Source organism: Falco biarmicus, chromosome 3 (assembly GCF_023638135.1).
Source record: "Falco biarmicus isolate bFalBia1 chromosome 3, bFalBia1.pri, whole genome shotgun sequence".
NCBI classification, from domain to species: Eukaryota; Metazoa; Chordata; class Aves; order Falconiformes; family Falconidae; genus Falco; species Falco biarmicus.
The window spans coordinates 116,267,317-116,292,399 of NC_079290.1; the positions used below are offsets into that span (position 1 = coordinate 116,267,317).

At 47.9% G+C, this 25,083-nt stretch overlaps 3 protein-coding genes across 9 annotated transcripts; 2 read left to right on the forward strand and 1 right to left on the reverse strand.

The window, feature by feature from the left end:
- Window positions 1-834: 834 nt before the first annotated feature.
- On the reverse strand, window positions 835-9,043 carry PNRC2 (proline rich nuclear receptor coactivator 2). 2 transcript variants are annotated; one of them, XM_056331659.1, is made up of 3 exons: window positions 8,904-9,043; window positions 3,019-3,223; window positions 835-2,300 (listed from the first exon to the last, which is right to left on the reverse strand). In XM_056331659.1, the coding sequence occupies exon 3, from the start codon at window positions 2,280-2,282 to the stop codon at window positions 1,860-1,862; it is 423 nt and encodes a 140-aa protein (XP_056187634.1). In that variant the 5' UTR covers window positions 2,283-2,300; window positions 3,019-3,223; window positions 8,904-9,043; the 3' UTR covers window positions 835-1,859. The 2 variants fall into 2 exon arrangements, with proteins under 2 accessions (XP_056187634.1, XP_056187633.1); XM_056331658.1 differs by lacking the exon at window positions 8,904-9,043 and adding an exon at window positions 4,264-4,421.
- A 1,991-nt stretch (window positions 9,044-11,034) lies between these two features.
- On the forward strand, window positions 11,035-18,449 carry CNR2 (cannabinoid receptor 2). 6 transcript variants are annotated; one of them, XM_056331626.1, is made up of 3 exons: window positions 11,035-11,442; window positions 15,766-16,203; window positions 16,324-18,449. In XM_056331626.1, exon 3 carries the CDS (start codon window positions 16,391-16,393, stop codon window positions 17,438-17,440), a length of 1,050 nt encoding a protein of 349 aa, XP_056187601.1. In that variant the 5' UTR covers window positions 11,035-11,442; window positions 15,766-16,203; window positions 16,324-16,390; the 3' UTR covers window positions 17,441-18,449. The 6 variants fall into 6 exon arrangements, with proteins under 6 accessions (XP_056187601.1, XP_056187599.1, XP_056187604.1 ...); XM_056331624.1 differs by having other exon boundaries at window positions 15,766-15,989; XM_056331628.1 differs by lacking the exon at window positions 11,035-11,442 and adding an exon at window positions 11,449-11,687 and having other exon boundaries at window positions 15,740-15,989.
- A 1,061-nt stretch (window positions 18,450-19,510) lies between these two features.
- Window positions 19,511-24,971, forward strand: FUCA1 (alpha-L-fucosidase 1). Its single transcript, XM_056331617.1, has 8 exons — window positions 19,511-20,064; window positions 20,868-21,002; window positions 21,224-21,361; window positions 22,033-22,138; window positions 22,555-22,755; window positions 22,969-23,159; window positions 23,960-24,059; window positions 24,722-24,971. Exons 1-8 carry the CDS (start codon window positions 19,658-19,660, stop codon window positions 24,860-24,862), a joined length of 1,419 nt encoding a protein of 472 aa, XP_056187592.1. The 5' UTR covers window positions 19,511-19,657; the 3' UTR covers window positions 24,863-24,971.
- Window positions 24,972-25,083: the final 112 nt, after the last annotated feature.

Genomic DNA, 25,083 nt, shown 5'->3' on the forward strand with positions numbered 1-25,083 from the left:
ACAGAAAACCTTGAGCTGTCAAAATACTGTAAAAAGCCACCTGTCTGTTACCATCTTCAAATAAATAGATGCTTTTAGGGGGTGAAAAGTTTAGTTTATTGAAATTTTGTTTCCAATTTGTACAAATGCCATTAGTAATGGACAATTTGAAGTTGAGTCTACATAATTGTAACTGGGATACAGCTCACACACTGGTAAGGTCCAGGTTGCAAAAATACAAGTTTAAAGACCGCCAATAGCAATAGATTTGTAAACATTCAACCAGCTGCCAATGCATTTTGAAGGTACAGAAAGACATCTCAACATTTCGTGATCTGCAAACTCCCCGTCCCGAGTTAAAGCACTTCCAGTCATTCCCACATTTCAAAATAACCTTGATTCTGTCACTGCAGTTCAGAACTGAGACAGGCCAAAAGGTGCCTGCTGGCAACTGCCCCCTCCCCATCCCCAAGTTGACACATTTTAGCAAATACTGGGACAAAGTAACATTGCAGCGTTGATTCAGTTTAGAAACACAAAACTTGTTCCAATACTTGGGTTTCTACTCCAGCACCCAACCTCTACCATTTGCATTTCTTGTGAAACACCCAATTCAATTTTGAACACCTTAAAGTGTTTTTTTCATCATTTCATACATACCTCTCCTACATATTCCAAACATGAGTATCTTTACCTTGAGCAGCACTTTTTTTGGGTTTTTTTTTTAATTTTATTTTATTAAAAAAATTCCAAATAAGCCTCTTTCACTGAGTTTACTTTAAAAAATGAGCTCACAACCAAGTAAAACGTGCATATTCACTGTATGTTAAGTGCAAGGGCACAGCCACAAGTGTCTTTTTTTTTAACAAAATATTTTTTAATCTGGCCATGTATTCAACATGGTCATCTTACATTCAGCAGTTTCATACTAAAAATATTTCTGTGCAGGAAAGCCCAGCATAAATTTACATATGCTACAAAGTTTTACATTTATATACATGGCTCTGTCTTCCCTATGAGAACATTTTAATACCTGCCACAAGCTACCATAACTTCAAATAATTATTACAGGGTAACCAATTTAAGACCAGTCTAAGTTACTAACTACTCCACCTTTTTCACAATTTAAAATATATATATATATATATATAAAAAAATGCATTTTAGAACTCATCAGTGCAATCGGAATTAAGTTTTTTGGCAGTCACCTGGCAATGCACTGTCATTAGTTGGCACAGTCTGACTTGCTAGAGGTCGTTACAATTTGCCTGACATGTTCTTCATCCTTTGAAGAACACACACCAGCATACTTCCTACACCTCAGGTTTGGTCACAGGCTTTTCCACCAATTCAGGAGTGCCAAATAAAGCTCACAGGTATAAATAAGACAATAATGTTTTAACTTAAGTGCCTAAGGTGGAAGTCTCCTCTGCTTTTTATTTAACTAGCAAATTTTACACAAGTTTGAAAAGCAGCAATGTACCTGACTAAAGACTTCAGTGCGGTGGTTTTTTCCAGTTAATGCCGCATTGTTAGGTAAAAGCTGGCTTTCTAACACCATTCCAAAAAGTAGTCACAATTTCAATTTTAGGAGACAGCCCCATTTACTCTTAAAATAAATACAGTATATGGAGACTGTTCAGCATTTGATTAGGTCGATTATAGAGGAAAATACTTAATTCACAGTGGAGTGAACCCAGCACACAACTTTTGAGGTAAAACAGTAGGGGAATGTAAACTTCCACGCCCTTCTCTACCAAGTGACTATGTGCAGCAAGAACATCTAGTTCGGTACAGCTGGGCATATGCAGTTAGGAATGAGTTCTCAAATTTGAAACCCTGTAAATTTAAATAACTTTAAAAATGTGGAAAGTTACATCTCAACCCTGGACTTTAAGTAATGTTTTAAGCTGAAATGTCATTATTTCTCTATCAGAAGGTTTAAAAGAAACAGGTACCCAGTGGCTTGGTGGCTTAGGAAGAACACTTGGTGAGGGTGGCTCACTAAATTTTGCTCCAGCATAGTTCTGATTGGTTTGAGGTGTGAAAAACAAGCTGCGATTCGATAAAGTAGGACTCCAATTTTGATTATTGGCAAAATGAACATTGTTCTTTCCCCCTTTTTGCATGGCCTGCCATGCACCAGATGATGAGTTGCATCCATGTCCTCTTTCTTTCTTCATATAGGTCTTCATCTGCGAAGTCTGGTCTTTATTCTTCTGCCTGTTTTTAAGTTGTTGATGGTTCTTGGTGGTATTTCTAGACTGGGGAACTGGAATGTTGAATCTTTCTCCACCACCCATCTTCAACTTAAACGTCACCTGTAAAAACAGGGGGAATAGTCGGTGGAGTTTGCATTACTATTTTATTTTGGCAGAAAACATTTCAGAGAATGTTTAGGTTCTAAATAAGGGGACTGAAATCAATCTAACCAAAACTTGTATCAATTGAAAGTAGCATTATTTTCTCCTTTACTGGAAGCTGCTTCATTAGTACCCAAGAACTCAGCTGACACTCATGAGAACTGAATTATAATGCAGTGTATCTTCCGAGCAGGAAATCACCGACTACAGCGGCTTATGACCAGCACGTCATACACCAGTCCATCCTTCAGCAACTGTACCGCAGCCCCCTTAACAGTCACAGCTCTGTCCACCTAGTTTTGAAAACACTGGTCCTCCAGGCAGCCCAACTACTAAACACACCACTTCTTTCTCCTCAACAAAAGGCGTTACTGGAAGAATGTGAAAGACGTGTTGTTTGCACAATACAGTGCCAAATTTTAAGGTGTTAGTACTTAATCCTGAAGACATTTAAACCGTGCTTTTTACACCTGAAGATCTGGGTAAAGGTTGCACTGTTACACTCCCCAGTCTTTCTGGTAAAGTCCAAAATTGTTCTGATAACCCCAAGGCGAAAACAGCCTCAAAAGGAAAGCAGCTGCTTGTAAATGAACTTCCAAAGATACCAACACACAGTAGCTGGCACCTTCACGCTGACTCTCCTACAGTCCACCATTCCTCTCCCACCCCCATTTACCTTTCTGTTGTCTTCTCAGATTCCACACTCTCCAACTCTTGCCCCCTTTCTTGCTTCCAAGCCTGAAAAAGTAGGTGTTGTCTTTTGCTGGACTCCTTCCTTTGGCTAGGAATAGAAGTTTTCATGGGCTGATCTGCTGTATTCAGCCAGGTAGCCGAGGCCAACATCGGATTCTCGGCACAGAAGCTCCAAGGGAGTAGTCCCACTGCATAAATGAGAATGAAGTTTGAATTCAGGTTAAGGAAACAACTGTTTCCCTTCCAAATTTGGGGAGGAAGAAAAAGCTGAAATAATTCAAAGAATTCATAAAGTCACTTGTGTCTCTTTTGTTGAAGATGACATGATTCTTCAAACGTAAAAAACAAAAACCACGCAGCAGTATTTATCTTACTCTCTAAACTTCACTATCATACTTAGCATTTCAGAAAGAACAGCGTTTTTATCATGCTCTCTATATACACCTTAGTATTTTAATAGGCAAGCAAGATCCTTTTTTTTTTTTTAATGGGGGGGGGAAGAAAATACAATGGAAAATACTTCGGGATGAAATCTTGGGAAACTAGAGCTTCACCGCATCCCTCTCGAGCACAAAGAAACCCTCCCTGAAAAGTGCCCCCCCCCCCCATCTGCGGGGCAGGCCAGGGGACCTCCTGGGCACACAAACTGCCCCCAGCGAAACCAACCGCACCCCAAAACCCTCCTCCGGCCACTGCAACACAGCTCCACCTCTATTCTGCCAGCTGAGGGGTTTTTCCACCTTCCTTAGCAAAGTAATTCCTTATTAGCTCGCCCGTGGCTCATCCTCTCCTTAAATCTTTTAAGACTTTAATCTTAAAGCGCTCCTATCTGTTCACCTCCCCGTAATGGACGTGTCACCCTGCAGAGCCACCAGCACCCCCAGTCCATCTCTCCCCAAAAGCTCCAGGAGAAGCCGCTCATCTTCATTTCCAGCTTTCGCCTTGTTGCTACTGAAAACGAAGGGCCGAGGTAACGCCAGGAGCCCAATCCAAAGCTGCTCCTTGCTCCCGCGGCAGCGGCCCTCACAGGCCTGGCTCTTGCCAGAGCTCCAGCTGTTCGGCTTCAAACTTCTTCCTTTCTTTCACCTACACAGCCCGGCCCCTCGCCCCGCCTGACCCCGCGGGGCGCCGGGCACCCCCGGCCCCGTTTCCCCAACAATGGAGCAGCCCGGCGAGCACAACATGGCGGCGGCAGCGCCCGGCCCTTCCCGCACCGCTCCTCCCTTACCGACTTCTGTCCGTCTCGTTCTCCCACAAGCACAGACACACACACACGGGCCTTTAGGAACCGACCCCGCAGCTCCGCCGTCACGCTCCGACACACCCCCCCCCAGCAAAACTCAGTCCAAACCGCTCCGCCAAGTCCGCTGCCCCCCTATCTCCCACACAAAATGGCGGCCGCTTCTCTACGCCATATAACACCCCCATCCTCCTCCCCCCTTGCCCAGGCCACCCCGCTATAGCCAATAGGAGCGCGCTGCCTACTCCCTCCGCCAATGGGAGCCAAGCCCCGCCTGTTGCCGGGCGGGCCCGGGGCAGACTGGCCGCGGCGGGCGGGCGGGCGAGGCTGCCGTTTGAATCGCCTCAGCGCGGAGCAGCTCGGGAGCGAGGCGGCAGCAGCCTGAGGGCCCCGGGCCAGCGCCCCCCCTCTCCCCGTCGCTCGGGAGCTAGAGCAACAAAAGGTGAGGGGCCGCCTGGTGCTTTAGAGGTAAAATAACGAACAAAAATTCCCCTTCCATCGCTCCGGCTGGAAGAGGGTCTGAACAGCGCACAAAGAGCAAAGCCCAGCCCCGCAGACATCCCCTCAGCTTCCACATCGCCACAGGGAGCGGCTGGGGTGCCTCAGGCCCGCACCTCCATTTATTTAATCGATTTTTTCAAATGTAAGTAATTAAAAATAATTCAGAAATATTTTTAATGTCAAAACGTAGGGAAATGCGTGAAGGGAAAAAGCTTCCACAGGCTTGAACTGCTGTTTGAGTGAAGGGGTGCCAAAGCAGAGCCCCCGGCGCCGGCTGCTGTTTGTGTGGAGAGCCACATACTCTAAATTTTTCCTCAAGGTTCGTTTACACCGAAGCCCACGAGATTTAGCCTTTACCATGTACAGGCTGAATGAAAATTACATACGCATAAACCTGTACATTCGAGAGCTCCCTGCCCACCACGGAGGGGCCAGTCAAGCACTGTACACGGCATTAAGGACAAAACCACAAAAGAAAATAGAAAACAACTAACTCAGTTTAAACACCAGGACGGGGGAGGAAACACTTAAAAGCAATGCATGAACATTCAGAGCAGAATTACGCTTTCCTCCTTGATCTGTAAACCATTTTTAAAAAGAGCTGGGTTCTTACCGACCAGCAGCTAGTATTACAGGGCTTTGACCCATCATGGGGTCTTCAGGCAATAACAGGACAGCGATAAGTACTCCAAAGAAAAGCTGCATCTTTAAGAAGTTTGTATTTCATTATGCAGTGTTACTGAAAAAAAAATACATGATCTGTTTTAATGTACAAGATGTACTGACATAACCAAACCCAGACCTTTGTTCATGTTCCTTATTGTATGTTTCACAAACAAAGCTGAGATTAATTTGTTTTCCTCCCTTTGCTCTGTATTTCTTGGCACAGTGTTACAGCTAAGATCCTTTTAGGAGCTTTCATTTAGAAGGCAGCAGTATCTGCTGTAACCAAACACTTCAGCCTTGAAATTCCACTGATTATCTCAAACAGCTCTCCTATAATGCAAATCAGCAAACTTTTGCTTTGATTCTATCTTTAGTGTCTTTATGTCTGCTAAAAAATTGTCTCACCTCTGTGTGTAGATGTTTTTAAAGTCAGGACATGTCACTAAGATTTAGAAATAGCATTTTACTGGCTGCAAATGTGCTCTCTTGTCTGGGGAGCAGAACAGCCATGTACTTTTCAGTTGAGATCAAGGATGACACAAGGTCTGGCAGTTTTCCCTCGCTATCTTTTAGCTATTTCAAAAAACATCTTGTCTTTCAGAATTAGTTTTAGGGTCAGGCTGACACATTTAGCCAGAAGGGAGCAGGAAATGTCAGTGATAAAGCAATCCTGTACTTGTGCAGAAACTGTTCGACTGAAACACACCAGGAAGCCAGTTGAATACTACAGTAAATTGTGTCAGAGTTCAAGCAGGAATGCAAAGGGTACTTTTTAAGATCAAAAGAGCAGGCAGTCCAGAATATCCAAGACACCACAATGCCCAGCTTGCAAGTAAAGAAAAAGCTACCCATCCTTCACAGTTCAGTTGCTAAAACCTTGGGCAGGTTTCCTCTCCTGCAGTGGAAGAAAGAGATTCCCAGAGCTACAGTATCCCTAACACGTACAGAAGCTCTCAAATGCCTGCCATGTCCTGGAGACACAGTACAGACTCGGTCCCAGGGTTTGGTCTTGATCCCTTATCATCAGGTTCTGAGATGCCTTCAAGAGAAGCTACTTAACTCCCTCAAATAATGATTTTTAAAGCCCCTTTCTTTTCTTCAACGGCCTCAACACAAGACTTCTTGTTCCAAAGCCTATGGTGCTACATTCACCTCAGTAACTCATGGGCAGACTGACTAAGCTGCAACAAGATGAGAGCTGCCTCCAAGAGCAGCTCATGCCCGCCACTGATGCCATGCAGCCCTCCATCTGCTAAAGACAAGGTCCAAGAGGTAGTGACCTCAAACATGCTGCTTGAACAGGGCAGTACCTCTACGCCTGACTTTGCTGTGTGCTGCCACATGGCAACACAGACTCAGTGACCTCAGCTCCACTACACCTTTGTTATGTGCTCCTACAACCTATTATACGTGGTGGTTCTTCTATTGTGAAAGTGTCTGCTCAGTCTGGATTATTCTGCTTCCTTCAGGTAATCCCAGGCAGATTGCAGTAACTACCGACTTTCCTCATGTTCCCAGGGAGCCAGTTTCTTCAGTAGGATCTACATTGCTCAAATCCTCCTATCAGCCCTCCACCACTGCTGCCACAGTGACAACATCAAGGTTTTCCCTAGCCACTATTATTTTTCCCTCAGTATCTCCACTCCCTCTCACAGCAAATGTTAATACCAGCCCAGGGAAGCAGTTCCATCTGCGCTGGCATTGCAACAACTAGCAATTTGCACAGAAGCTCCAGTGAAGACAGCCCCCAGAGCTTCATTAGCCCCAAACAGAAATGCTTCCAGCTGTGATCGAGATGGATCTAACCATGCACATATTCACGCCAGAGCATTTCAGTGGAACTACCCACTGATGGATGCTGCAGGAAATAAGCAGCACAGATGAATCATTTGCCAAGTCAATAGCAAACCATTGCCCCTGTTTTATTCCACAGGTGACAAGCTTCCGGTGGTGTATGGTTTTTAGAGCCATACAAAGTAAACGCCTTGGGGTTACTAAGAGTCCCATGACATGCTTGAAACTAGTTGGACATTTCTGAGCCAAACATTAACCAAACAGGGTAACAATCTAAGTTTTCCTCATGTAGGAAATGTGCTGAGTTTGTATTTTTTTAGAAATCTACACAAAAGTATTAAGTATACAGTAACATTTAGAATATCATTTATTATTCTGTTTGGCAGAAGACCCCTGTTTCTCAATCAAATAAAGCTCAGGAAATCTATAGCAGTGATCTACAGGAACTAGGTGGATATTTAAATTTCTCCAAAGGAAATAGAGAAGTACAAGGCAAGCACCCCAGCAACACAATAAAACTATGTACTTTAATTTCTTAAAGCGCCTTATAAGTTTGTTGTTAAATAAAGAAGCAGGATATCTAAAGATAGTTGCTATATAAGCAGTAGATACAAATTAATCCAATGTCTACCAAGTCTCCTCTGCACTGCTGAAACTGGTTACACGCTCAGGAGTGTCTCCCAAGAACACACCTCCTTTGCATGATGGCAGCATGCAGATTTGTATATATACATATACACAGAACACAACAAACTCAGCACCAAGAGTGAAAACAGCATGGACAGACGCACAGCTCACTGAAGAGCTGTTACCCAAGCCCCGAGCCTTAGGGCGCAGGGGAGTTTAAAGGGCTTTTACTGAGGCAGCTTCATTGCAGCTGATGCTGGAACTTCGTAAATAAAAGCACATCCAGGGATGACTCCTAGTCACACGCTGTAGGTTTTTCTCAGCAGTTCTGTGTGCAAATCCACACCAGCACCGAGTCACAAAAGCCTGCAGTAACCTTCAGCCCATTTAAATCAATATGCCTGGTTCATATCCTAGCAGCAGGAAAAACATTTCCACCCTCAACACACCTCACTACACAGGAGCAAGCAGAGGTGGTTCTCCAGCAGGACAGCTTGCCCAGGACACAGGCACTGCCTTTCAGGGGCAGAGGGCAAATTGATAAGACAAGCCCTGCTTTGCTTCATGAGCTATGCTATACCGGACAGCATGTCTGGTTTTTTCCGAGTACTTCCTCTACGAGTGAGGTATAAAGTCACAATTAGCTCTCTGATTCATCCTTATCAACATGAGCAATGCCTCCACCCTCAGCCCCATCTGGGCCACTCAGTTTTCAACTTCAACCCCAACAAACACCAAAGAGAAATACAAGGCAAGCCACACTTTCTGCAAGTGCTGGTGACTAAGTGCCTCATCAACACTTCCTAACAGCAGCCCCAGGGATTGTTCTCTGCTGCTCTGGAGACAAAGACACTACTACTGAGCAAAACCAAGCTCATGAGCCCTTTTTCCCATTGCCTGCGCAGCTTTTTGTTGAGTTTTCCCACCAGCACGCTCAGCACCAGAGCTAGCAGCTCACCTAGACGCAGCCCCAGCCCATCCCACGCCCCAGTAAGATATGGTGCCTACCAGCCAGCTGCCTCCACAGCCAGAGCTAGTACCTGCACAAGGCCTGCAGGAAAGCATCCCTTCCAGGGTCACCTCCTCTACTTGCCAGTTCTGCTCAGCCTCACACACTTCGAAAGCTCTGGTACAGCTAATGACAGCAAAACAAGAAATACAAACTGCTGCTAAGACTGTTCTGAAGAGCTCAGCAAAAACCAACATCACTTCCTACCTACTTCCTTCCAGTTTATTTGTACCTAATTATGGTTCTGGCTTAAATACCGTAAAATCAGGTGCACGGAATGCAGGCAACTCCACCCAGCTGTGAGACAGGCCATTTAAAGCCCACCTGGCCAGCTCTTAAAGCTCTCTTTCAGTGATGGTGCTCCTTTAGTTCCCAGTAGTTATGAAGTACAGCAGACTGTACTTCTGCTCAGGGCTAGCAGGCAAAAAGACAAAAGCAGAACACAACCTTTGTGGGAACATGGAGCTGACTGTTAATCTCAGATGTTGACCCTGGGTACAGGGGTTTTTCCAAAGCAGGGCTATTAACAGTTGTGTTAGCTGCAGCTGATGCTAAGGGAAAAAAATCCAAGCTAGAGGGGAACAAATAGCACTTACATTAAAGTCAGCCTTTAATGGTTTTCTTTTATCTGGCAGGACAATTTTTGCTATAAAAGAGAGTCCAGAAATAAAATTACAAGTTTATAGTTATGCTGCAGTAGTAATGTTGTTTTTTTTCTTACAACACGCACTCCTTTGATGGAACAGCTCTCTTTCCAGATAGGGGAAACTTGGGTCTGTATTTCACAGGATCCTGCTAGGTGTGAAGCTGTGACAGAGCAGGGAATAGTATAAAGTATCTTTCTGGGGTTTACTGCTTTTTACAGTCTCATATTTGGTCTAGCAAAGGAAAATTTGACAGTTCATGGGAACTGAAATGCAAGCTGTTATTTTTAATAATATCTTTAATGTTAGACTGCTGATAACCTGCCTCTTTTGCTTATAGAATACTCTGTGATGCCTTTCATCTTTGTTTTGGTTTCCACACATGAGATCCAGAGAGGGGCTTTCAAAACCGCCCAGCCCTGAGCAACATCGAAAGGGTCAGATCGTTCCCCAGTCACAGCCGTGCCTGAGCACCCGGGTGCGCTGGGGAACCCCGTTTTCCTGGCCAGGGGCCAAGAGGAAGCGCTGGGTTCTCAATTCTACCGCTTTCCTAAGCACTCGCAGGCCGATGTCCCCATGAGTGCTGTACGCTCCCCTGGAGAGGGCAGCCGAGCCTTGCTGAACACAGGCGCACAGCTGAGCGCCAGCAGCTGCAGGGAAACTCCTGGGCCACAAATGGTAGAGGGGAAATACGTGAAGGAAAGATTTGGAGAGCAGCAGATGTAGCTGCTATTCAAAGCCATCAAGGAGCCACCGAATGGTGGGAACTGGGACCTAAGCAGGAGGGAAGGTTGAGCTCCTGCTTGGGAGAAGACAGGTGGACGGGGCTGCAGAAGGTCCCAGCCGCTCTGTAGGATGGCAGGGCAGGTTGTACCCGGGGCCTAAGGAGCACGGTCTTCCCTTTGCAGCCAGTGCAGCATATGCTCCCCACTACAGGTTGCATGGTCTTTACCCAATTATAACGTGGCTAATTCCTTTGGGATTTTGGGCCAGCTTGGCTCTACCCATTGACATGGAGCCTGGAGTAACAGGCAAACAGGTGCTCTGGTGTCACCCAGAAGCTGTCCCTGCTTTCCAGCAGCAACAGCACAACCTGCAAATAACCAGCTACAGGCTGCTGCTGCCAAGCTGAGGGGAAGTGGTTACCTGTGAGGAAGGATAGCTGAGAGCAGGTAGAGCAGAGACCTCAGCCTCTGCAGCTCTGGGTCCACCATGACCACAGGGGTGTGATTGTGTAATTTAAGACCTTAAGCCATTTCCTTCCTCTTCCACTTGCAGAAGGAAAATCACCTACTCTTCCAGCATTAGCAGAGCACCTTTGTGTACAAAGAAGTGGCTTGCCTACTTTCAGGAGCACAACGAGCAGGGGTTCTTGCTGCTAATGGGGCTGGCAAGCAGACGGCAGATTTCTGAGCTTGCCCTTAGACCTGCACACAGCTATGTATATCCAGATTTTTCCATGTCCAGCTTCTAGCTCTTTTCCTTCCCCTCCTCTTCCACTTCCCCAGAGAAATCAGGAAAAGACCCTGAACGTCTCGTACCTCAAACACCGCAGGTACATGGAGGGATCAGAGGAAATGAGCAAATTATTTCAGCAAGGTGGAGGGTTAGGGTGGTTGTGAGATGTGGTACTGGCAGTCAGAAGCAGAACACAAGACCCAGAGGGGAAGTTGGGAAGGGAAGGAAAGAAAACCTGACACACATTCACTGAAAGAATGCAAAAGAGAACAAGAAACCAGAAGAAGGATTTGCACTGATGGATTTTCAGCCCAGGGGAATAAACCAGAATGGTACAAGAAACCCAGCTGAAACCAAAAGTGATGTGAGAAGGAAGCAGTCACTGTCTGCAGCTGCACCAACTACCCTGAGAGCTGGAGGGATGAGAAGTCCCCAAGCATCCCCAGCCTACAACACGAGCGAGAGGAGGTGAGTGGTTTGTGTTTGCTAACTGATCCTGCAGCCAAGGATCCTTTTTCTTTCAGTAAAACACATCGTGCCTTTGAGTGCTGACACAAGTACCACAGTGCTGACATGCATGCAGGCAGTCTGGGGAGACCCCACTGCACGGGGAGTTCCACGCTGTTATTCATGATAAACTGCAATGCAATGTCTAGCTAAGGGTGGGAAAATTGCTTTTTAGGATTAATGCTTGCTTAACAAGAACACGAAAGGTAAGTGTTTGAATAGCAGACTGCAGACTAACTCTTTACAGCTGATTTTAGGAAATATTAACATTGGATATATCAGAGGTATTACCAAATGTCTTGCAAAGATGAGTGTGATACTGAGTTTCTCAGGCTGAACGTTCTGCACGAGCCAGTGTTTATTATGACTGCGTGCGTGGTGCTTTTGGTGGAGTGAGAGAAGCTCTGTTTCGCCATGCTTTGTACCTGAATGGGCATTCACAGTGCTGCTTTGCACTCACCCCACCCTGTGCTTCAAACGCTGTGATCCCAAGCAGTCACACATGGACAAAAACAGGACTCTGAAAAGAAATAAAGCATATCATCTTCAGCATGCCACTTATGCCACACAGTTCTTGCATCAGGGAGGTAACTCCACTCGGCATTATTTAATATGGTCAGAGAGAAAACCCAGGATGAACAGTTGTTTCCAAAATAATGGGAAAACTTCTGCAACTAAAACAAGAAATCATATACAAACTAAAATATTTGTAAAGCAAAAGATATTTTGCTTTTTCAGCAAATGAAATGTCCAAGGATTAATGACAATTTTTGCATAAATCACTTTGTGTATTCATATTAGGTGATCACTTAAGACATTTTATTTTCTTGTAAAGGTGAAATCTCTCAGAAATTCTGGATATGAAATATTCAAGGCCACAGCACTTTCAGAGTGCTGGAGGCACATTGCACTGTCTGATTGCAGCAGGAAAATTTAATTTTACATTATCTAAGCAACCTGTATGTTAACTTATTAATCACAAGGATTCTGAGATGTCTCTGTAAATGCAGAAACCATCCCAAGTAATATCAGAAACGGTGCTGCTGCATGCAAGTCAGTGTAGGTCTGACAGCTGAAATCAATCAGCTGAAATCAATCACAGCAATCCACTGCAATGGAAAAGGACTTTTTTGCTTGTAGATTTAATTTCTACCAGTGCCAGTGGAGTTATTAGGCTGAAGTGAGTGGGTTCCCAAGCAGATTTAACGAGAGGAAGGTTTCTCTGCGGCTTCTGGGCAGACTTTGCAATCAGTGAGGATGTATCAGAAATATACTGCATTCCCAAACGTCTTACCTGCATTTTGTTCCTAACAGCTGGGCTTCTTGTTCGTTCAGTGTTGCCTCCATTTGCTGCCTCCTGGGGCTCTGCTATTGTTATTGGCGCTGTCTGGGGGGGGGTTCTCCATTGCAAGAGATGAGGTCTTCATTGCAAGAGATGAGGTTTCCATTGCTTTATTTTGGCAGAATATTCCCCACCCTGGGAGATCCTGCTGGCTGGAGACATTTTGCTGTGCTGGGAGGAGAGTTAAGCCTGTGCAGAGGCCCAGGAAATCCCCGCCTGGCTCCTGTGGCTTCCACAGGATCAGTTTTTCTGTGCCATAGCCCCTCCAGCTCTAAAGGAGGGTGAGAAGCTGCTTCATGCTTTCTTGCTGAGCTGAAATGTCAGCCCATCAGGCAGGGACTCTCTGGCCTTGTTGGGCTGGTTGTGGTGGAGATGCACAGCCATGCCCAGGGCTGTAATTCCCAGGGAGGTGGAGATGCTGCCCCTCAGAAGGGGGCTTCACCCTGGAAGTGGTACTTGCCCCATGGAGGATGCCACAGATCAGCTCTCCCCCGGGATCCAGATATGGGCTGGCTTGTTTCCCAGGAGCTGAAGCCTGCAGGAAGCAGGAGGCGTGAACAAACAAATGGTTGAATCCAGGAGCCCATCTGACAAGAGGAAAATGTCCCTTGGGCAGGAAAAAGCAGCCTTATGGCCAAAAGAAAAAAAAAGGGGGGGGCGGGGGACAGGCAGTGCAAGGAGAGGGGCTTTTCGCCCTGTTTTCACGCTTTTTGGCCCTGTTTTCATGCTCTGGAGCCTACGAAGAAATCTTGTGCTGGAGCAAAGCCCCATCCTTTCTCTCACAGACTCAGGAGCTGACAGGAAATTTTGGGGGCACTCAGTCAAAACTGCAAAGAGATTTGTCCTTGACATTCAGCCTGAGACACAACAGATACGGGAAAAGAAGGTCTGGGCTGGCTGACTGCTATGAGCCCAGCACAGTATTTCGAACCTGAGGGCTTATCTGAATCATGTCAGCTTAATGGAGAGAGCTGTACCAGAACAGTCAGTGCTGGAGTTATTTTGCCATTACAACCAAATTTTCTCCCCAAGAAACAAAACATGAGGGATAGTATTTTGCTGGCCTTCAGTCTCTTGCCTAGTGTTCAGGACACTGCCTAAGCTCCTAAGTATGTTTCTTAGACATTGTACAGCTGCAGATACTGAAATTTAAGATGGTCCTGGGAATACTGGCTGCAATTAACAGATGTCAAGGTGATACTGGAGTCTGCTTAATTAAGAGATGTCTTGGTTTGGATACTGGAGTTTTGGCTGAGGAGGTTCGGATACTCAAGGAGGCAGTTGCTGCCCTGGTGGCCCCTGGTGAGCCCTGAGATACATCCAAGTCCACCTGTCCATTAAATCCATCTCTCTCTGGAGGGAGAAAATGTTGTTAGATTTAATAACAGCAGTTAGTAATTACTGCTGCCCTTGTAGTGTTTCTGTGAAGAGCTGCAGGAAACAAGAGCACTGAGATTAAAGTGCAACACCTCCGGCCCTGCGTGATTACCCCACGCCAGAGCCTGATGTAAGAGGAGAGAGGATTGCTGCAATGCTGAGCCACATTGCAGCCCAAAGTCCAGGACTCCTCCAGTGTGATATGCCACGAAATCCGAATCAGGGTTGAACTGCTCTGGCCATGATATGCACCAAATGCCTAATGGGCAGGCAGGAGCAAAGCGTGGGGCTCAGGCTCTTCTCCATGACCTCCTGGGCCACACCTCAAGTACTCAGGTGTGTTTTGCAACTACTGCAAAACACCAAAATAATGATAAGTGTCAGGGGCTGTGGGAATCGGTGAGGAAAGAAGTAACAAAGACAAATATAAAACACGTGCCACTGCTAAGGTGTTGCAGACAGAGGCTTCTAGCATGTTGGTCACTGCTGGCTATTGTTCCCTCTAAAAACAGCCATTGCTTTTGCTGAATTTCAAAAAACAGAGAAACTGCAGATGGTCGGCTACATGTGCCTGGAGCCCAGCAGTGCAGCAGCTCAGCCCCTGCACTGCCTGGGCACTTGCTCTGCTCCCCAGGTAGCTGTAGCTGTCACGCGTCCTGTCTGCTGTGGCTTGCACGCTTTGGACATTTCCTCTTTCAAAAGAGACCTGAGGGGAGGGAGGGACGGTGACTTGTTTGTTTTGGGGAAAAGGGAAGGCTGTCAGCTGAGTGATTTCCTCAAGCAGTGGGAATTCATGGTCCCATTGCCTGGATGTGGGATCCTGGATACTTGACGCCAGGTGGATGCTTTTGGGAAGGGGAGTCCTGTCCCATGGGCTTGTGCAGCAGGGCAGTACAACCTGTCAGCACATGGCAGCAGGGACACAGCATCCCTTGGCTAATAAGGCAGCTTTAGTGTATCCGACAACCACCCCTTCATCTGCTCTCTGTAATCTGGTCCAAGATGACCTTGTTCCCACTGTTACATGAGGCAACACAACGCAACTGAGCCCTCAGTGAAAGTACATTTGGTTTAAAGCACGGATGCAATCAAGAGCCAGAATGAGAGAATAATAACATCTGAAGGACAAGCTCATCAGGGTAATGAAGATGAAGGGATTTAAATGCATTAAGCTGCAGAAGCGTAAAGGAAAAACACAACTTTGCTGCCACAGAGTGCACCAAGCAGTTCAACATCTGCCTAGGGAAAATAAAGTACTTCCCTCTATCACATCTCTGCTGAAGCTAAAAGTATTGATAGAATTGACCCAATCCTGAGCATGGACCAGGGCTCTTAGATTCAGGTGGTCTAACTCCTGTATGTCTGCATTTTTATGTCCAATTGTCCAACCTGCACTCTAATATTGATGTTAAACACAATTTTTAATCACTCTGACCATGGGACTGACTGATTCATAACACAGGGATTATGTGAGGAGAAACGCAACTTTGATGAGGCTGAGCTTTACAAAACTGCATCAGGCAAGCTTAAATATAACAGTCTTGTCATTTTATGTGTTCAAACAGCTTTGGTGAAGAGTAAATGCTTCAAAGTGCACTTTGTGCTCCCAGATGAACTGCACCGAGTCCCTGGCAATGCAATATCCCTCGTCCTCCATCCTAGCCATCTCCTGGGGCAGCCTCACTCGGACAGGCTGTTCTCCAGGGCCTGTTTCCAGCCACGGCACAGTGTCACCATCCACAGTCCCTTCCATCGCTGCTAGCCCTGAGCAGTGCATCTTGGAGGATTGGTAAGAGCTGGCCCAGGACTCGTACAATTCTCAGCGTTGCTGCTTCCCTCTTGTGGTGAGGAAACAGCCCAAGAGAGACGTGGTAGGGACTACGGATGTGGTACCCATAGGCTGTGACAAACAGGTCTCAGCTAAGTCACCGGTGGGACAAAGCCTGGATCTCTGCTGGGAAAGGGTGGAATCTGGCTCCAGCATTTGGGCTGTGGACCTGAAAGTAGGTCTCCCGGGGCTATTTGCCTTTCACTAGCCTCCCTCTAAAGGGAGGCGTGTGTCTGAGTGGGTTCAATTTATTCCTTGTGCTCCTCTAAGTCCTATTCACCGTGGTCTTTTTCAGAGCATCTGAAGAAGCACAGAAGGAAGCAGAAAGGCCCTCTGCAAGCTCCTAGCTCCCGTTAATTACAATGGATATTTGTAAGAGTCACGAAAACACCTCCAAATGCAGTGTGAACACTATGGAGTGCTTCATGGTCCTCAGCACACAAGCGCAGAAGATAAGCATTGCCACGCTGTGTGGCCTCTTTGGGACACTGTGCATTTCTGAGAACTCTCTGGTGCTGTACTTGATCTTCTCCTCCCCCGGGACCAGAAGAAAGCCTTCCTACCTCTTTATCAGCAGCCTGGCCTTGGCTGACATCCTGGCCAGCATCATCTTCGTCTGCAGTTTTGTTAACTTCCATGTCTTTAATGAAACTGATTTCTCTAAAGAAATGTTCCTGCTGCAGCTGGGAGGGGTGAACACATCCTTCTCTGCCTCCCTGAGCAGCTTGTTGCTGACAGCCCTGGACCGTTACATCTGCATTACCCGGCCCTCCGAATACAAGCTCCTCATGACCAGGAAGAGAGCGTGGATAGCCCTGGGGGTGCTCTGGGTGACATGTGCAGCCATTGCTTCCCTGCCTCTCCTGGGCTGGAACTGCTGCACACTCAATTCAACCTGCTCCAAGCTGTTCCCGTTTGTGGATGACAACTATCTGTCGAGCTGGATCTGCTTCATCATGGTCCTGCTGGGGTGCATCATCTACGCCTACGCACATGTGCTATGGAGGGCTCGCCAGCATGTAGCCTACATGGAGAAGCACCAAGCGCAGGCAGGAAAGCAAAACACCAGGATGAGGATGGATGTCATGCTGGCCAGGACCCTTGTCATAGTGCTGACTGTCCTCGTGCTGTGCTGGTCTCCAGTCCTTGTTCTCATGATCTACAGCATCTTCGCCAGTCTGAGCAATCACCTGCGCAAAGTGTTTGCGTTCTGCAGCACCCTCTGCCTGCTCAATTCCATGGTGAACCCCATTATTTATGCCCTGCGGAGCAAGGAGCTATATTCCTCCCTGAGGAGAGTCTTTTCTCAGTTCAGGAGGCAGTTGAAGGCCTCTGAGGAAAGCCCAGAAGCAGAGAGCACCCACAAGTCCTCCGTGATAGAGACTGTCTGTGAGGACACACATGTAACGTAGGGAGGCAGCCCTGGAAAGCCTGCACTCAGGCTGGCAGAAACTGTCTGGATTACTTTTCTTTTTCTTTTCTCTTCATGTGGAGATCCTGGGAGATGAGAGATCTGATGCCTGTCATGGAGCCAGTTCCTGCTGATGTTATTCTTAGACACTGGGACATAAAGTGTGCAGACTTACACAGGCGGCTGGTCCCCAAGTTGCAGAGATACTGGTGCCATGTCAGTGTGCCAGCCATGAGGCAGCGGAAAACACCATACCCCAGAACAGCAAATCCTAATATTTTATGACAACTCCTCCTGCCTGGCCTCCCACCTGTCCACAAGTAACCTCCTAATCCGTTTTTCTTACATTCAGTGGTGTTTTCCTTACACTCCACACAATATAGCTAACCTCAAGTAAAACACTCCACAGACCTTCAGGTTCTCTAGAAATCCCCAGGTATCACATAACTCTCTCTAAACCCCTTAATCAGGCACGGGCATAATTGTGCAAGCACCGTCAGCAAAGTGCTAATAGCACATCGGTACATAGCAGAGGTACATCTATTTATACCACACTTGAATGCCATCCCAGGGTGTTATGTATTAGCAGCACAGTGACAAAAGGTCTTCAGGTCCTGGCAAAGGTGGCAGAGAACAACATCAAATCGTGACAAGCTCCCGCTGGCAGTGAATGCCTTGCTGCATCATGCAGGAGCAGGACCGGCAGCAGCAGGAGGCACCTCAGCCTTTGCTGGGAAACGTGCACATGGTTTCTCTGGATTTGCTTGCAGATGGTCCTGGTTAATTGCGTCTCACGACACTTAGAATTGTGTTCATTTTAGTGGTTAATTCTTTATGGAAAAGTGAAATGGTCTCACTCTCGTTTATGGACTCTGCCATAGTTTAGGATTCCGAGGCGGACAGGAACCTGCATGAAGCATGGGGTTTTTTTCCGCAAATTTACAGAAAGCTAACCTGTGCCACACAAGCATTTGTTGGATGTTATTGTGATTAAACAAAGCCATTTTTTAGCCTTTTCTTCCATTAACCACTGGGGCACAAACTCCTTCAGGCAATAAGCTTAAGTCCAAGCTGGGCAGATGCTCCGAGCATGAGGAACTCAATAGACTTTTTTGCAAATTGCACAAAAGCAGCGCCTTTAGCTGCAAAACCTGCAAGGAGAGCAGAACGGGACAGGGCCCCTCACCGGCATCTGGGTGAGCAGCAGGGCTCCGGAGCGGATGAGCCTGGCCCAGGGCATGGCCACGAGGCCCTTGGACTCTGCCCTGTTTCCCCAGGGAATGCATCTGACCCTTACATGCCTGTAGAGGCAACTACAACAATAATGGAGGTTTTTAATGGAATTTAATGCATGAAAAGAATGAACAGTAGAGACCTGGGAAGTAGCAAGACCTGTCATCTCCTCAGCACTCTGGGCATGACCCCTCAGGGATCTCCCGCACTGCTCAGGGACCCCCCCCCCCCAGTCCCTCAAGGATCACCAGACTTGGCCCTTCCATCATCACAGGCCCCCTGCATCCTCTTGGGGACCCTGGCACAGCCCCCCCATCCTCTCCAGACCTTTCTATCCCCTCAGGGACCCCCAGACATGGCTCCCCCATCTGGTTGGTGATCAGGGACACCCATCCCCGCACAGATCCCCAGAGGTAACTCCCCCATCCCCTCAGGGACCCCTGGGCATGGCCCTCATCCCCTCAAGGACCCCTAGACCCACCCCTCATCCCCTCAGGGACCCCCCGTCCCCTCAGGGACCCCAGACCCACCCCTCATCCCCTCCGGGACCCTCCATCCCCTCAGGGAGCCCCAGACCCATCCCTCACCCTCTCAGGGGCCCTCCATCACCTCAGGGACTCCAGACGTACCCCTCATCCCCTCAGGGACCCTCTGTCCCCTCAGGGACCCCCAGACCCACCCCTCATCCCCTCGGGGACCCTCTGCTCCCTCAGGGACCCCCAGACCCACCCCTCAGCCCCTCAGAGACCGTCAGACCTGGCTGCACAGGAGGGCCAGAGGGTTTCCATGGAGGCTGCTCTGCCATGGGGCTGACCCCAAGGGCTCTCTGCTGGGATGAACACCGAGGCTCAGACCACAGAAAGAGGCACACAGGCGGCCTTAGCTGGGCAGGGCCGGGCTGGCAGGGAGGGAAGGGGGGAGGAAGAGGGACGCCAGCCCCGCTGCTAGGCGGACCGCAGCCTCGAACCGGGTTCTCCCGGCAGCCATGGCGGCGCCTCGCAGCGGCCTCGGTAGCCATGGCGGCGGCCGTGTGACGTCAGGCGGCAGCATGGCGCCGGGCGGGCTGCTGTGGCTGGCGGCGGCGCTGGGGCCGGCGGCGGCCGCGCCGCGCTACCGCCCGGACTGGGCCAGCCTGGACGCGAGGCCGCTGCCGGCCTGGTTCGACCAGGCCAAGGTGGGGGTGTTTGTGCACTGGGGGGTGTTCTCCGTCCCGGCCTGGGGCTCCGAGTGGTTCTGGTGGCACTGGCAGGGCGAGCACCGCGCAGACTACGAGGGCTTCGTGCGGCGCCGGTACCCGCCCGACACCACCTACGCGGACTTCGCGCCTCACTTCACTGCCCACGACTTCCAGCCCCGTGAGTGGGCCCAGCTCTTCCAGCGGGCTGGTGCCAGGTGCTGGCTGGGGTGGTTGGGGTCCCCGAGGGGATGAGGGGTGGGTCTGGGGTCCCTGAGGGCATGGAGGGTCCCTGATGGGATGAGGGATGGGTCTGGGGTCCCTGAGGGCATGGAGGGTCCCTGAGGGGATGGAGGGTCCCTGAGGGGATGAGAGATGGGTCTGGGGCCCTGAGGGGATGAGGGATGGGGCTGAGGTCCCTGAGGGGACGGAGGGTCCCTGAGGGGATGAGGGGTGGGTCTGGGGTCCCTGAGGGGACGGGGGGTCCCTGAGGGGATGAGGGCCATGCCCAGGGGTCCCTGAGGGGATGGGGGAGTTACCTCTGGGGATCTGTGCGGGGATGGGTGTCCCTGATCACCAACCAGATGGGGGAGCCATGTCTGGGGGTCCCTGAGGGGATAGAAAGGTCTGGAGAGGATGGGGGGGCTGTGCCAGGGTTCCCAAGAGGATGCAGGGGGCCTGTGATGATGGAAGGGCCAAGTCTGGTGATCCTTGAGGGACTGGGGGGGGGTCCCTGAGCAGTGCGGGAGATCCCTGAGGGGTCATGCCCAGAGTGCTGAGGAGATGACAGGTCTTGCTACTTCCCAGGTCTCTACTGTTCATTCTTTTCATGCATTAAATTCCATTAAAAACCTCCATTATTATTGTAGTTGCCTCTAAATTTAAAGGGTAATGAGAGAGGGCTCCTCACAGCATGGTTATTCAGTCCCTTGCTTTTTGGTGACTGGGTTTGCCAGTGAGGCTGGGGAGTATCTTAGGCAGTTCCGTTGTCATCCTGACAGAGTACTTTTTTTCCCCTCAGGTATGTGGTACTGACCACAAAGCATCATGAAGGCTTTACCAACTGGGGGTCACCTGTGTCCTGGAACTGGAATTCTCTGGATACTGGGCCCCACCGAGATCTTGTAGGGGAGCTGGGACAAGCCCTCAAGGAGAGGTATGTTGCTGCCAAACAGTGCTGTCCCTTTCACCTGTGTGCACTGAATTCTTCTGGCTGTTCTTGACAAACAGTGGAAAACGATAAGTTTAATGTGAAAAAAGTAGTGCTTGCAAAGTCATGAAATCTTGTGTGCAGTAATAATGCCAATAATCTAATCTGCCACTGGTTCTTATTCCCTACTGCCAGCCTAACTCTCCTCTGTGTTTTCTGTCTTTCAGCAACATATGCTATGGCCTGTATCACTCTCTGTTAGAGTGGTTCAATCCACTCTATCTAGCTGACAAAGAAAGTGGCTTCAAGACCCAGAACTTTGTTTTAAAGAAGACCATGCCAGAACTTTACGATCTTGTCTTAAAGTAAGAGCTGCAACCAGTTAGGAACCAAGAACATTTCCTGCTTTTACTACTGTAGAGAAAGATGCAACATGGATGCAGGGAAGAGAGGTGACATGTTACTTTTCGCCAAGGCAAATCTTTTTACTTACGGGTAATGATCTGCAGTAATTAGAAAAGTCATTCACATTTGTCCTGTAGGCAGTCTAATTTTTAGAACAAGGTAGGGACAAATTTTCCATGCAGGAGCAATTCCCTTTAATACTGCCTTTGTGCAGGGTGGCTTTGAAAGTGGAGCAAGCTGCTTAGTATTTAGTACGAGTGAAGAGCAATCTCACTGTGAATTTACATCCTTTCCTTGCTTCCCCTTCTTGACAAAAACATGAGGCTTGGACACACATGGCTGTTGTCCCAGGTCAAGAACGTGTCTCCTAATTGCCTTTGAGATGCAGACTTCTGGGTTTCGGAATAATTGCATCCTCTCTTGAGCTGTGATCAACACGTTTTCTTTGCTGCTGCAAGAACCTCACTTAAAACTTTGTCTGAGGCAGAAAGTGATAGCGTAAACCTCCTGGCAGTGTCAGGCAATACAAAGAGGAAGTGAAGCTAGACTCCAGAAACAAGAAACACAGTGCTTCCTTCCAGTGGTAAGGAGAAAATATGCCATTTTGAAATAACATTAATCTCTTTGTTAGATATAAACCAGATTTGATTTGGTCGGATGGAGACTGGGAAGCTCCGGAGTCCTACTGGAATTCTACCTCTTTCCTTGCCTGGCTTTATAACGATAGTCCTGTCAAGGTATTGCTTTCAGCTATTCCTCATCGCCACCAGCATTTTATGGGTATGGAAGCTGTGGCAGCAGTGAGATACGAATGTGATCAAATCAGAAACCTGCTTGACAGATGCCGAATGTATTTTACTCTTTCACAAAAAATAAGCAGCCTACACTGTGCTCCTATGCGAAGACTTGTGAGAGGCTCAGAGGCCAGGAACCTTGTTGCCTCAACTTGTACCTGAGTGAACAGAGAGAGGTTCTCCCAGAGAGGGATTCAGCCTTCTCTGGAGGATCCTCTCTCTCTTTCCGTTGATTACATAGAGGGTTTCAGGTGCTTACCTCCTAACTTAGATGCCTTTGCTAATTTACAAGGGATGAATGCAAGCTGAAAAGTCCAAGACAAAACATTCTCCGTACTGAGCTGAGTTTCTTTTTCCAGGACATTGTTGTTGTTAATGATCGTTGGTGTAATAACTGCTCTTGCCATCATGGAGGCTACTACAATTGCGCTGACAAATACCAGCCCAGGACCCTGCTAGCTCACAAGTGGGAGATGTGCTCCTCCATTGACAAGCTTTCCTGGGGCTATCGAAGCAACATGAACGTTGCTGAGTTAATGGATGAAGCAAGTATCATTGAGGTAAGAAATCTGAAATTAAAATAACAGGTGTGGGGGAATTACTGAGAATTAGGGGTTTCCTTCATCCTTCTACTTGCCAAAGGAGCTGTCGTGTGTTTCGTACAGTCAGGCTGGAGTTAAAGGAGCAGTCGATGAGGACAAAGCCCTCCTCAGGTTTCTTCGTTGTCAGAAGAGGAGATAATTCAACTTGTTACCTTGGTTTATCTGTCACAGGAGCTAGTGCAGACTGTGAGTTTTGGAGGCAACTACCTTCTCAATGTGGGGCCTACAAAAGAAGGAGTGATCGTTCCCATCTTCCAAGAAAGACTTCTGGCCCTTGGGAGGTGGCTGGACACTAATGGGGAGGCAATTTATGAATCAAAGCCATGGAGAGTACAGATGGAGAACAGCACAGACACGGTCTGGTAAGGACTCTGTTGCTCAGTACCACCTGGGCTGAGACTTTCAGAGCTAACATTTCTTTCTTATTTATTCTTAAATTTGCTGCACTCTGAAGTGTTGCCATCAGGTGCAGATGGTGTTTAGGTAGTATCCTGCAACTGGAGTGCTCGGTTACTGCCCCAGGGGGTTATCTAAGGAATGCCTTGCTTGAAAGAAGAGAATAAAAATTAGGGCTTCATTTGTCTTGCTTGACTTGGAAGAGCACCAACTCTTCCATTAAAAAAATTTCCGTGCTGCTGCTGTCAGGACTATTTAAATTGCACAAATGTAGTTTATCTAAACACATACAGTTTGTAAATGTAGCGATATTTGGTTTTAAGCTGTTATATAATAGTACTAATCACTGTTACCCAACTGTTACTGTCTGAGGAGGGCATAGCGAGTCAAGAGCCACAAACTGCTACAAAACGGAGTTATTTTCTTTTCCTCAAGCATGCCCAAGTGTGTTCAGTCTAGAAGTGCAGAGCAATGCTCAGGATAAGGCAGCGTATCCGCTCTGTTGGCCACAAGCTGAGGCAAGAACAGATCGGCAAATGGCACTTACTTTTAGGAAGCATGCATGGACTTTGTTTGGGTTTCATCAGCCAGCTCTGACTGGCTGAGCGGTGGGTCCAAAGTGACAGATTTTGGAATGAGGGTAAAGTAGGTAACCCTGTGAGGTGACAGTAGGCAAGCTGGTGTTATGTCGTCTGAAAGGGTCAAGCTTATGTCTGGTTCTCTCTGGTATGGGGCTCTTCACCTTGCTGAACTTTTGCTCTCTTAGGTACACTTCTAAGGGACCAGTTGTCTATGCCATCTTTCTGATCTGGCCTCAGGACAATGTTTTGGAGCTGTCCTCGCCTGTTCCATCCCCAGCCACACAAGTAAGGAACTTGGAAAAAAACCATAATGCACTCTGAGAGCCCATTTTGGGCACATGTGGGCTGGGAAGGTCCAGCCTGACTTCACGTGGAAACTGGGGAGAGTGTGGAAGTTTTCATCCTGTACTTCTCGTTCTGGGGCGCTCTGGCCTCCCTCCAGATCCTTGCAGCCTCCCAGGTTATTCTCCAAGCTTTAGCTCACTGTTAACACAGAACATTGGGTAGGACTTGCCAGGACAGACTCACAGTCTGACGTAGAGACACTTCTCCCCTGGAGTTTTTGATCTTGGTGACACAGGGGGGTGAAGTAAATAACAAGCCTGACACATAGAAGGGATCACTGGCATTGCATCTCAAATTCAAATCAGGTACACTGACCCACTAATTGTAAATGTCATTGTGACGCAAATGCTGGAGTGCCCTTTGCTCTAAACAAACAGAGGTAAAGTCTTCTCTGTAAAAAAACCAAAAACAAACAACAAACTACAGTCAAATGTTTGACCCCAAAACATCCCGCATGTGCACTGAGTGATGGGTGGAAATGTGTGGGACTGCTTTGAATGCGTGGGAAATGCTGTATGGGGACTGCAGATGTGTTTTGGGTGTTCAAATGGGAAATACTCATGTAAGCTGCAACTGAGCATTTCCCCTGGCCTCCTCTGCAGGTGACGATGTTGGGTTTTGCAGGGACTCTGAAGTGGCAGAAGTCCTCAGGTAAAGGACTGCTCATAACTTTGCCCTACATGCTTCCATCTCCTCTGCCCCCTCAGTCTGGCTGGACTGTCAAGCTTGAGGGTGTGAAGTAACAGCCGCGGGATAAAAGCAGCAATCTCCCTCTGCCTTTCTTTTAAATTGAATCTAAGAGGATTTTTCATTTATTGTTGAATAAATGTTTTTCTCTTAAGAGAATCTTCTGATCCCTGTTGCCTGTAGAGCAATCTGTGTATCAGTGGATCTTGTTTGACAGCAAAGCACTGACCTCTCCACTCAGCAGTGGGAAGTAGGGACATCCTTTGCAGTGTTCTGC